At 29.5% G+C, this 13,983-nt stretch overlaps 1 protein-coding gene and 1 long non-coding RNA gene across 2 annotated transcripts in view; both read right to left on the bottom strand.

Annotated features, from left to right (window-relative positions):
- Positions 1–5,973: 5,973 nt before the first annotated feature.
- On the bottom strand, positions 5,974–6,609 carry LOC107873726. The gene is made up of 3 exons (XM_016720702.2): positions 6,259–6,609; positions 6,072–6,163; positions 5,974–5,977 (listed from the first exon to the last, which is right to left on the bottom strand). Exons 1-3 carry the CDS (start codon positions 6,607–6,609, stop codon positions 5,974–5,976), a joined length of 447 nt encoding a protein of 148 aa, XP_016576188.2.
- A 312-nt stretch (positions 6,610–6,921) lies between these two features.
- The window catches only part of LOC124886465, a 12,347-nt gene continuing 5,285 nt past the window's right edge, over positions 6,922–13,983 (bottom strand). The window contains exon 2 of the long non-coding RNA XR_007043712.1: positions 6,922–7,595. This is a non-coding gene — a long non-coding RNA (uncharacterized LOC124886465). The remainder of the gene's footprint in view (positions 7,596–13,983) is intronic.

Below are 13,983 nucleotides of genomic sequence, written 5' to 3'. Positions count from 1 at the left end.
ATGAATCTCAACTATAAATTTCAATATACAACAAGATATTATTTTTACATTAGTGTCATTTGTCATTCAAAATGCAAATTCATTTAGAATCTCATAAGTTACTGTCAACTGGATGAAGACATATGACTGAATGTGTTACTACTAGAGTAAAATCATGATTAAAATATAAAATGTAACAAATATTTATGTTGTATTTATGAATAATACATAAATAATTATAATAAATATATATGTATATATATATATATAGGTTCAATTTGGTTATTTTGTCGGTTATTTTAGAGTAAAATCAAATCAAACCAAATTATTATCGATTTTTAAAATTCAAAACCAAACCAAACCAAATTATTATCGGTTTTTAAAATTCAAAACCAAACCTAACAAAATATCGATTTTTTTAATCGGTTTGATTTGGATTGCGGTTCAGTTTGATTTACAGATAGTCATAACTAATACACATTACAAATAAATTACTCAAATTTATGCATGGTTTTCAACAATTTTCATTCCTTTCAAGCATCAAATAGGAAGAGGGATATTTGATTTTTTTGAAAAAACTAAAGAAAAATGATTTTTTTTTTCATTTTTTAAACATTGAAAATGTTGATTTGGCTCAAAAATCACTCCATCACGCGCGTGATGGAGTGAAACCAAACATTTTGCCATGTCAGCAAAAAAGGGTCACGCGACGTTGCAAAACAACAAGTTCGGGGGTACTTAAGACAAGTGAAAGTTCAGGTATACCATGAATAAAATGTGACAAGTTCAGAGGGTAATAGATACTTCTCTCTTTATATTTTGTTTCAAGTATTTGCAACTATTTTGTATTCTGTTTCAATATGAATTATATTTTATATAGTTTTGATACAAATTGCATTTCAATATGTCTTACATTTTATACAGTTTTGATACAAATCGCGTTTGATGATTCGAATCATTCAAATACAAATGATATGTTTGCATCAAACGATATATTTATATTTTTATATGATAAACTCAAACAAATACAAATAATGCATATATTTGTTAATTTATAAATACAAATGATTAATTTGAGAAGGAGAGAGGTGAAATTAAAAAATACAAAAAAAAAAAAAAAAACAGGAGTAAAACTATAAAATATAAAAAAATAGAGAGAGAAAGAAGGTCTGTATTCGCTTATACACCTTATTTGTTGACATAAATAGAACTAGTATAAGTATCTGCGCGATGCGCGGGATACTTTAAAAAATAAATCATTAAAAATATTATTTATTAATTTAAAAGAATAAATTATTTTTTGTTGTAGTACATAAATATATTTTAAATCAATTAAGAATTATTAAATATAATTTGTAATAAATAATTCAAAAAATTACATAGTTCAATTAATTAGTTGAACAATGTACTCTCCCTTCGCCGCCAGTGCCCCCCCCCCCCCCCCCCCCCCCCCCCTCCCTCCTCTTCAATCCTCTCAACCTCTTCTTCCACACAATCCCATAATCGTATCATATGACGAAAAATAATCAATCATATAATTATCAAAAGATTGACCTATAATTTTTTTATTACATTGTTCACTATCTAAAATTATTCGATTGTTAATATTGACTTTTATTATTCATTTGACTTGTTGTTTATCGGGATCTAACTTTGTGGGAATATACTGAATTTGTTGTTGTTTATCGGGATTTTAGTTGTATGATTTTAAAAAATTTAAATGACAAATAGAATCAGTAAATATTTTTTATATATAAATGTATATTTGCAAGTAAAATCACGAAAGAAATAAATTAATTGCAATAATTAGATGCATATAAATTTGTTTTATAACATTCTAAGTAGAGAATAGATATGTAAATGTGACAAAGAAATATATTAAGACAAACAAAAATAATAATATCTGTGCATATATAAATATATTTCGATTCATTCTTTATACAAACTGTCTGATAAATCTCCTTTGTATCTCTATTCTCGATAGTACTTGTTAATTTCTTAAATATTCATTTCACATTTTGGAGAAATTTATCTGCATAAGATTTGTGGAAACTTCATTTTCTTTAGATACATCTGTGACAAAAAATAAATATAATATTAATTAGAAAAAATAATAAAATAACTATAAAATTAAATCAAGTATGAGAACATACCTTTGTAATTATTCAGAGAAATTTAATGAGCATTACCTATGATTTTTTCATTCATAGTAGGCACATCTATTTCAAAAGATAAATATAATGATAATCAACGATAAAATAATTTTAAAACATATTGATCATGAACAATATATATTCATAGTTAAATAAAAGAATTTGATGAGAATTACCTATAATTTTCTGTTCATGGTAGATATATTTGTAACAAAAATAGATATAATTCTTCTCTATTATTATTATAATTGTTATTATTATTACTATTATCATTATATTATTATTATTATTATTATTATTATTATTTATTTTATGGCTATTATTTTAAATTTATATTTTAAACCCTTAGCTTTTAATTATTATTTTTATTTTTGTGTTTGATAAAATAATAAGTCTTTTTCTAAATGTATTTTTGAATCTGAAAACTCTACCAATCTTCATTTTATGGAAATAACAAATCCTGAAAATTAATAAAATAGACATATAATAATTTTTTTTTGAAAATTTTAAGTTTATTTAAAGTTGAATAACTAAATAGTAGATAAAAAAGGAACAATTATTTAAGAGCACTCACAATCAAACAACAACTTTCAAATGAAGTCAAAAAGAAAAAAAAAATATGTATTTTATTGTTAAAAATCAGGAAGATAGTTTATCTATTTTTTTTTTTTCATAAAACGTGTATTTACTATTTCTTTAAAAAAAGGTGTATTTTACTATTTTTACAAACAAGAGTCTTTATTTTTTCCTTTTTAATTACTTTTCTTATGTTTTTGTCTTCTTTTTTTTCTAATAAAGATACAAATTTAAAAAACACAAAGATTAAATAAGATTTTTTTTTCTTATTATTGATAAATAAATTTATTTTACAAAATAAAATATATTTTATAATTTGATTTTTTTGAAAAATTATCTTATTGTTTTACTAATTTTGAAGACATAAATTTTTTTTTAACTTACTGTGATATTAATTTGTTAAAAAAAGATAGGATTTTAAATATTATAATCATCTTATACCTTACACTTTTGAGTTTGAAATTTTTTTATCTTAAATTAAAATGAGATTGATATAGTTGAGAGATATCTGTATCAATTAAAATTTCAAAAAATACAGATGTATTTTATTCCTATTGAAATACACTACTCATTTTGTATAAGACACATTCAAAAACTATTATTATTATTTTATTCCTATTGAAATACACTACTCATTTTGTATAAGACACATTCAAAAACTATTATTATTATTATTATTATTATTATTATTATTATTATTATTATTATTATTATTATTATTATTATTATTATTATTATTATTATGTGAATAAACTATATATATAATATTTAAATTTTATAAATATAGCTTTGAAATAGTAAGAGCTTATAAGGACTCTTCAATTATGAATTTCTATTAGTAAGATAATATTTCTTTTTAAAAAAAAGAGATAATGTATTTCAAATTCAAATACTTAATCTTTCAATTAAAAATTTTTACATACTTTTTAACTTTATCTTAAAATTATCACTTAAACTTATTCTTGTATTGCCACGTGGCTTCTTGTCTTACATTTAGTTTTGCTTTTGTATATATATATAGATAGATGATACAATGTGAGGCCCAATTATAAAGTAGACTACTATTTGTATTTTTACAAATTGTTGGTATTGCTGCCTATTTTTTTTCCTTCAATATAAGCAGCTATTTTTTTGAAAGTTTCCCTTAATTTAATGCCCTATCTAACATTCATTTACAGATCACACCTTAACACGACATAAAACTATACAGATCACTAAATTTAAGACAGGAAGAAGAGGAGAGGTTCATGTATCATTATGTGTTTCAATTTATTTGACATATTTATTTTTAATTCATTCAAAAAAAAATCAGCTTAGTTTTAACAATCCTTTTTAAGTGATATATTTGACATATTTTTTACAGCTCACTGAGGACATGATCCTAGATAGGAAGATCTGGAGGACGCGAATTAGGACAGAAGGCTAGGGTCAGTTTGGGTCGCCAGTGTAGAAAATTACTTGGTGGAGGTATTATTCTTGTTATGATACCTTGTTTCATGCTTTATTACGAATCTGTTTACTTTTCTCTGTTTTCTATTACTTATGGGTGTCGTATTTATGTTATGACATCTTGTTTCATGCTTTACTATAAATTTGTGTAGTATTTCGTGTCTTGAACCGGAGGTCTATCGGAAACAACCTTTCTACTTCTTTAGACCTTTCTACTTCTTTAGAGGTCGACCCTCCCCAGACCTCACTATGTGGAAATACACTGGGTTTGTTATTGTTGTTGTTGTTGTTGTATTTGACATATTTTTGATTCACAATCACAAAATTTAAAAATTATTAATAATTTTCAAGAAAATAATTAATTTTTTACTTATTATTTTGTATTCAAAATGCTGGTAAATTATACTTTTCAAAAAATATTGCTACTATATTATTTTTAATTTTTAAATAACTTATTATTCTAAAAACACACCCTAAAGGCCTACACCAAAGCATTGGAATTTGGAGAAGAATGGGACTCTCCAGCAAATAGGGAAAAGATTGGAAAGTGACAAGAGTCACGTGCCAATAAGAAATTGATGCAAGTGCAATTGTTACTTTAGAGTAGCATTATTTTATAATAATCGGCATTGAAAGAACTAATTTTTAGTTTTGTGGTTGATGTTAAATAATTCCACGATTATTTTCTGTATGTTAATGCACATTTTATGGATGTCCTCTTATTTTTTAAAAAAATGATTTGCAGTTACTAACACACTTCATTAATGTTACCAACTAATTCTTGGTAGATATTGAGTTTGCCTTTTATTTTTTGTAAACGTATAGAAACAAATATCAAATTAAACTGATATTGTATTTGAACACAATATATTTTTACTGTTACGTACATTTTCTTACAAGTTAAAAATATAATGAACTAATGTCTAATACGTTTAAATATATGTATTACATAACATCATACATGTTGTCATACGTTTTTTCTTGGGAAAAAATTACAAAAATTATTTACACCATACATTTTTATAAAATATGATACTATTTCTTAAATTGATACAAATGTATAATCTAATATTATACATTCGTAAATGAACATTATATATTTTACAAAAACGTATAATGCGTAATTATACCCATAAAACATGATTCTGATATTTCATGTAGCGTTTTTGTTTTAAAGACGTCAGTTAAATGTCATTTTTTTCTGTCTAACATAATACACTTCAAAAAAATTATAACGCTATATTATACATTTCTTACACATTAACTATTAATGTATAGCGGTTTGCTACAGCTTATGTTTCAACAATTGATTAATGTAATAGTTCCCAAGTTACATATTAAATATACCCATCAGTTATAACTACAAGTTATATGATTACGAAATATGATATATGAAAAATGCTTAAAATTATTCTTATAATATGAAACATTGAATAAAGAAGTGAAAATCAAATAACAATTAAACAACTTAATATTAGTTGTTCCAACATTCCAACAAAATCTAATAAAAATGGTTATACAAATAAAACCATTCAAAGCATCAGCACATAGAAAAACATATTAGCTTCCTCTTGAGACCTTTAAAAAGAAACCACACGTCTTTTCATTGTGACTGGCTTGTCCGCACTTACCGTAACGGTTCGAACTTAAAGACTGATTCATTTGATTTCAAATGCCTTCCTTTTTTTGGCCTACCAGGCGGTTTTCTATATTTGGGCGGCAAAACTTCTTCATCATCAACAAAACCTGGAATATTCCAATCCTTCTTGTCTGTCATTGGAACCATCGGGAGTTCATATGTCTTGACTATGGTGTTTCACCTATACAATTCAGAGCAATAATGTTCATAATCCTTTACATCCACATTGTTACTTTTTAATATCGTGTGGACATGGTATTTCATCAATTTAATACCAGTCACAGTTGCACGTGTCACGCTTAATATCGATAATGTACCGCCGTCTCGAATCATATACACAATAAAGATAACTACCTGCTGGCTTAACCTGTTAGAAAATGCATATTCAGTACAGAATATAAAATAAAAATATATAATCAATGAAAAATAAAGTTTCTGTTACATAATTATTCTAATACATACTGTCATCTGTAGAGCTTTAACCTCATTAAGAGTCAGTATTTCTTTAAATCTTCTCCCAAGAGTTGTATTTGTGTAAGATGCAATTTCGTTGCTCTTACAATTCCAGGCGGCAAATAAAATTCTAACTTCTTCAAGAAAACCTAAAATTGAAAGTTTTCTAGCCTCAACCAAACAACCGTAAATACATTCGGCTATATTAGAGGTCATCATTCTACTTCTATTTACAAGCGAGTGACATCGAGACCATTTTTCATACCCAACATCCTCCAGATATTCCTTAAATCTTTGATCAACTTTAGCAACCTTTGACATAATATAATCAAAATCTTCTTTTCTATAAGCTTTAGCCATGGAATAATAAAGGTCACTAAGTTTATCTTTTCTTTTTCTAAAATGGGTGCAAACATTTTTTCATAAATGTCAAATACATGCTAGATGAGGGACATTAGGATAAACAATGCTTACACCATTTATGATACTTTCATTTCTATCTGATACAATACACATGTTGTCTCGTTCACCAAATGCCTCTCTAAATTGCTGAAAAAATTAAGTCCACGCATTATCATTCTCTGAATCAACAACACTATAAGCTAATGGCAGAATACAACCTAAATATAAAAGAAACAAGGAAAATAATGAACAAAAAAAATATGTCAATGATAAAAGTACTAATTTAGCAGCTCTATGAATTATTATACATAAAACATCAATGTATAAACTCATAGAATACATAGTAAACACCATAAAAATAAAACAGTATAATAAAACATGAATGCACAGTACCTGCACCATCTAATATGCTTGCCGATACAAACGTTCCTTCGTATGGACCGCTTAAATGAGCCCCATCAACAACTACAACAGGTCTAAAAAATTCAAAACCCCTTATCATGGGATGCAAGGCAATAAATAAGTATTTAAACTCGTTATCTACTGTCTTATGCATCCGAATGTGCTATTGCGGATACACTTGGTTCAGCATATAGATATAACGGGGCATTTTTATATATCCATCTGCTGGTCCACCTCTAAGCATCGCAATCGCCTTCTCTTTTGCACACCAACCTTTCATGTAGTTAATATCAACTCCATAAACAACCTTCATCTCTTCAATAATGTCCGCGGGGGTGTGTATTCTCTTGTGATTGATTAATTTTGAAGTTGTAAATTCACTCACAAAATTTGTTGTCGCAACCACATTATTCGGCACTCAGTTGCTAAGACTGCAAGTATGCTCCGAACCATATATTTTTATCACAAACAATTTTGATTCATTCATACAAGACGCCTTCAAGACCCACTTGCAATCTTTATTACAACAAATCAGTAAATAGCTGCATCAATATATAAAAATTGAGTCAACGTATTAAATAAAACTATTACAAATAAAAATAGATAGAAAAAAATGCAAATCCTGGAACTGCCCCAGCTACATTATACATTTCTCTGAATGTATAATCAAATATTATACATTCGTATTTCAACATAATACCCAACTATAAAACACAAGCAACTTCAGAATGTCTTAAACCATATTATCATACATTTCTTTGACTAGCACAGATCCATTATACATTAGCAGGCATGTATAATAACACATTATACATTCGTATATTTATGAGCTACAGCAAAAAACGACCCAACTTTAGAACAAATGCTTCTTCAAAACCTCAAAAAATAAATTATCATAGATTATAATCTCAGCAAATAAAATTGACACTTTTATGTCATACCTTTTTTTGTCGGATCGTTTTGCTTTGGTGTTGAAATCACTAGCTATTGCATGTCTTTTCATTACTGAAAAAATAGTGTGCTTATCCTTGTAAATTTGATTCACCATTATTTCGGTGTTCTTGCAATCAGTAATGAAGTTTTTCACTTCAATGTCAGGAACATAGAAAGCATACCGATTATCCGTTTCAACAACCGTTAACGCAACCGAATCATATTCGCTACTCTCAATAAACAATACAGTACCTGTTTCTTTATCAAACTCTATTTCACTATTGAATTTGTCGAAAGTTGAAATACAAAGTGGAAAATTAACCAATCTAAAAAATTATTTCTTCAACTCAACGTAAACCCTCACTTCATTGTCGTTTCTTATGATAATTGGAGAATAGTTTCCTTCAAGAACATATTTAACTTCAATTTTTTTACGTACTTCGTCGATATCCAATTCTATGGCGATTGTAGAAATCAATTTCAAGAAAGTTATACTTTCCGAAACAATTATTGCGTCACTTTTGTATGACTCATAACTAATTCCTGACTCTCAGATTTCAGAATGTCGCAACAATATGGGTATATTCATATTGATTTTAGTAGTATTGAAGAACGTATGAAGAAGAAATTGGTTGCTTTTTTACTTTCCAGATCTTGAATCCCAGCTTACAAAAAAAAATGACGTTTAAGAAAATTTTTGAAATTCAACTATCAGTTACTAGTTTTATCCATAAACGAGTTAATGTTAGCTAATTATTGTTGTTAATTAAGGAACTGTAAAATGATTAATGATTTTTCTTACCTTAAATTTAGAATTAGTTGTTTCATCATACATTCGATCAATGTATAATAGTTGGTCGAATGAATGAGTATCTTTACAAAATTCAGGAGACAGAAAACAATAATGGATTTTGTGTCATTACTTTCATTAACTAGGGAATTTATGTTGTTTACACTAAAATTAAAGTATAGCTGAAAAAAAAGGATCATTCTTTTTTAAACGGATTAAAAAAAAAAATAAGTCATTCTATTTGAAATGAAGGGAGTAATACTTTTGAAATATTTTATGAGATTAGTTTATTCTATATTTATCTGATAATATGTGTTATTTAATTTTTTTCATTATCTTATTTTATGCGTAAATGACGAGATAAGTTATCACCTATAAAATGTGAATAAAATAATCACATAAAATATTTTAACCTATAAATATTTCTATCTATTCCATCTAACCAACCAAACAACTTGTTATAGGTTATTTGGTATGCAAATTAAATTCTGAAATTATAATAACTTGACTAAGCCCAAAATAAAATTTATATTGTGTTGTGTTAGCGGTATAAATTTATACTTTCAATTAAATAAAATACAAATTCTATTTAAAAGATAATTCTAAAATGTTGATACCAAACGAACCCTTGATGATAATTGGGTAAAAACTTACACGCACCCGGTGTATACATCAAACTATTTTTTTTACCATGATTATATAATTAAATTAAGTAAAATACATGTTGATTAATCATGATTAAGTAACATAAACTTTAAATTTAAAACATAACATGCATGTATTGACTTGATGTATACACCGGGTGCGTGTAAGTTTTTCCTGATAATTGATAGGCTAGAAGCAATCAGGTTTCCGCTTATTAGGATGACAGATTAGAACACACTATATACCTGTTTATAGAGAATTAATATTTAATAGTTTCCACGGAAATGATTAAAAAATAATGTTCTTAAATTACATAAAATTGAACAAAAATGTCTTTCCTTAAATGTTTGGTTAAAAAAATATCACTTTGATTAATAACTTGGTCAGAAAATGCTCTATTATCATTTAATTGGATCAGAAATATCATTTTTCCTAGTAAAAAAAAATAATAACTTGGTCAGAAAATGCTCTATTATCATTTAATTGGATCAGAAATATCATTTTTCCTAGTAAAAAAAAAATATTCTTTTCGAATAGATATATTATTTTTGAAGAATTCTTTTCTTATTTTTTTTTTTAAAATCTCTTTACTAATAAAAATGTGAAAAGAATTTAATTTGGTGACGCGGACTTCTAATAAGAAGTCATTTGATAAAAATAGTTTGGCAAAATTATCATTGCAGAATAATGACACAAATGCATTTTTCTATAATAGCAGTGACATAAATGAGTCCAACTTATAATGGATGAGATAGATGAGTCATTTTCAATATCTCTATAACATAATTAAGCTTTTTCTCTTTTATATATGGAAAAAAAACCATGCACTTAGAGCATAGACTAAAGTGTTACTTTTAATATTTGCAATTTGTTATTTTTGCTGACATCTCAAAGAAGAGGTAATACTTATCTGCACAATATATTTATGTTAAATTATCTAAATTTATATTCATTAAATAATTTAATTATTTAAAGATCTATGTATTAATTAATTATAATTAAGTGATAAAAATATATACGCAAACACATGATATGCACTTATTAACTTAGATTAGATATCATCCACAAGTAGATTAAACAAGTCACCTACCTGTTTAACAACCATCTCACTGTGCCTCGTGAGTTCAATTTGTCAAATGTGGCTGATTTGCCGGCTGACAAGTCCGGGGCATTGCCATTCTATAGCATGATCATCTCCTTCACATCACTGATGTTGCTCTAACGCACCAAGAAATTCATGGTATGGTCCAGATAATTTCCTCTTCTGTTACTTGTCTATTTTCGATTGTTTATGCTCGTAATAATCCATCTAGTAGACTTGCTCTTTGGGAAAGTCTCAACTCTCAAGAGAGTTGACCCTTTAGGTCATTTTTCGTACTGTTCACTTATTTTCGCCATTAGAACTTTTTCATAGCTGCACCCAAGTCATTTATGATTTGCTGGAACTGATAGTTCGGTTACAAGGCAGTTCGTTTGATTTTTAGAACCAATTTCCCGTTTAAAAGTCTTCGCCGATTCTAAATGGCCACCAAGCGAAAACCTCAGTAAAATAATCTCAAATGGAAATTCCGACTACGATAACAACTCTGGAGTATCGATTTTAGGTTAGGTAGACCTTTGTTTCGGGTCCCACTGCATCCGAACTCATTTTGACCCATTGGTCGAAAAGTCGAAAAATCGAAAGATATAGGTGTAGAACCCACAATTGGCATAAATAACCTCAAATGGAAAATCCGACTTCACCACTACGTCTGAAATGTTGAATTTAGTGGGTTTACATGGTTCGTTTGTGAAAAACAAAGTCCAAATGAGTCTGGAAGGTCAAAAACAAGTTTTGACCTTGCGGACTCCTTTTAGTTGCGTATAAAAAGGCCCCTTGGTCGAGATTTGGGTATTTTCACCTCTCTTTGAACCCTAGCAGCCCTAGAATGATATGTTGACTTCATCAAATTGAGTCTTGGGTGTGAATTAGAAGCTCGATTAACATATATATTGATGATTAACAACGAATTTGAGGTAAGAATCTTTCATTTTCATGCTTTAATTTCTTGAATTGTTAACCAGTACCCCAATTAGTTTGAGGGCATGATTTTAGCCCAAATAAGCTTAGTTTTCACTTCTTTATTGAGATTTATGATTCCTTACTTGTGTATGAACATTGGATTGACCTCAAAAACGTATTTTCTGTATTTGACGCCCACTTGGGGTTTTTTTGGTGTCGTTTTTGGATTCGAAGCACAATGGTGTAATATGGATATCTAAATTCTCGTAATAATGTGTAGATTGTATTTTTGATAGCTTGTCACCTTAAAGAAGCTTCTCGAAAAGTAAAAGCAAAAGTTTAGTGGTTCGAGAACTTTCTTTGGATTTGAGGTAGGTTAGACTTACTTCTTGTTAGATTGAGCTATGTTATAGTATAATTATGATATTTTGTTCGATTGGGAGGGGTTCTAGGTATTGGATTGATTAAATGGTAACACTCGGGATTAGTTGAATTATTTAGGCCATTTGAAACCATATGTTGGAAGACTTGCTTGTAGGCTAGAATCTTGATTATCTGAACTTCATGTCTCATGGATGGAATAAGAATGTTGTAGTTGCTTTTGTTAGATGAGAGTGACATTGTCACTCATATTAGGGGTAAGTTGGCCCTAGTTATCAACACTTGTGGGAATGCCTTAGTTTCCAGAGTTAGGAGTAATGCTTGAGATAGATTTTTACCTTAAGACTATTGTGGCTCGTTATTCATCTAAGACTTGACTTAGACACCTTAGTTTACTCCTCGGTAGAAGATGGACTTAGTGTATACTTTGGTAGATTAGTTATGGGTTCTTGACCCATCTTAAGTTTGTATCGATATAGTGTCCGTGGAGACCTTAGATGCTTGTTAAATGTTTAGAGAATGCACTTGAAAATATGATGGATAGCTTCGATAAATGAATTATGGCGATTACGTTAGAAGTAATAAATTTGGTTGCTGACTAATTTTGTTTAATGCTATGAGTAGCTATAGATTTTTCTGTTAATCAAGCCATGACTATGTTACTATTTAGGTTATTGACTAACTATTATTTTGGTATTTGGGCTATGACATTATTTATGCTATGCTTTTGCTTAGTATCCAAACTATTGATTATGCTAGGATAACTTTCTTGTTGCTAAGATTATGAGTCAAATGCTATGGGCTCTAGAAGATATGTTTATTGACTACATGTGAAGATATAATACTAACCATGTGAAAATCCGGTAATGCATCGAAATATTCACACTATATAGATTCATACATCTATTGATATATTGTCCTTGGACGAACGAGGAGATATGAAGGTATGTTTTTCCTTACTTCTCTTTACTTTAGCCCTTGTGGGGCTTGCATTTGCTTTAGCCCTCATGGGGCTTGTCATTTACTTTAGCCTTTATAAGGTTTGTCCTTTATTATTGTTATTGATTGCCCCAGTTAGAGGCTAAGATAGGTCGCCTTTCTCAGATCTTATTCCTGCAGCTGAGCCAGAGATTCTTCTGCCACAGCCAGCGGTGGGCTAGGGACCAGCCCAGGCTTTACCAGGTTTCATTCCTTCTTCATTGCTCAAATATGCCCTGATTCAGATATTGAGTATGGTTGGTATATCGTCTGATAGTGTACAGACTGCTAAGACAGAGGCGGAGCCTATAACTGCGGCTCCTAGAGTTAAGATTTCTCCTACACCGATAGTAATTCAGCCTGTAGCTTCTCAGCCTGTGGTTGCACAACCTACTACTTCTATTATAACCTTTGAGTATGAGAGAATTTGTTGTGTTGTCGAAGTGGTGGATTTTCCCATCCACATGTCGACTTAGAGTTGGGTCGCTGAGAGTAGGTCTTTTGCTGAGGTTTCAAATCATTCTAGAGTAATGGATAAGGTGCACCATGAGAGTCATGAGGGCCGTGATAAGAGGCCTAGGTTCTAGAGCAAATTTGTTAGGAGCCGCAACAGTTCCCAATTCAGAGGTGGTAGTTCTCATATTGGGTATCCTCCGTATCCATCTTTTCAGCCATAGAGTTAGCCGAGTCGACCTATTCAGGCAGCTTTTCTGACTACTGACAGAGGTTATCCCAGTGGTAGAGATCGCCCTAATATGAGTAGTGGTCAGCTTTTAAGGGGTTCATCTTCCGGAAAGTCTAGATGTAGCGATCATTTTGGATCAGCCGAATCTGTTAGTTCTGGTTTTGCTTTTAAAATGTGTTATAGTTGTGGGGTTCGTTGTCACTATTCCCGAGAGTGTCCTCTTCGTGAGACGATTGATACTTCAGTTTAAGGTGCCCCCTCTATTAGAGGAGTTCACTGCTCATATAGAGCTAGTTCTCGTGGTCACAGGGGTGGTTATGAAGGTGCTCGAGGGGGTTCTCAGACAGGCAGGACAAGAGGCCGTATAGGTGCCTGGCCAGGTGGCGAGTGTGGTCAGCTATATGTAGTACCTGATAGACCCGAGGCTGAGACTTCGAATGTTGTAATTACAGTTATGATTTTGGTGTGCCGCAAGTCGGCGCTTGCTTTATTTGATCTGGGATCCACTTACTCTTA

The sequence above is a fragment of the Capsicum annuum genome, chromosome 1, assembly GCF_002878395.1.
Source record: "Capsicum annuum cultivar UCD-10X-F1 chromosome 1, UCD10Xv1.1, whole genome shotgun sequence".
NCBI lineage: Eukaryota > Viridiplantae > Streptophyta > Magnoliopsida > Solanales > Solanaceae > Capsicum > Capsicum annuum.
The sequence above is the reverse complement of the archived record's forward strand: the minus strand, read 5'-3'. Positions and strand labels throughout refer to the sequence as shown.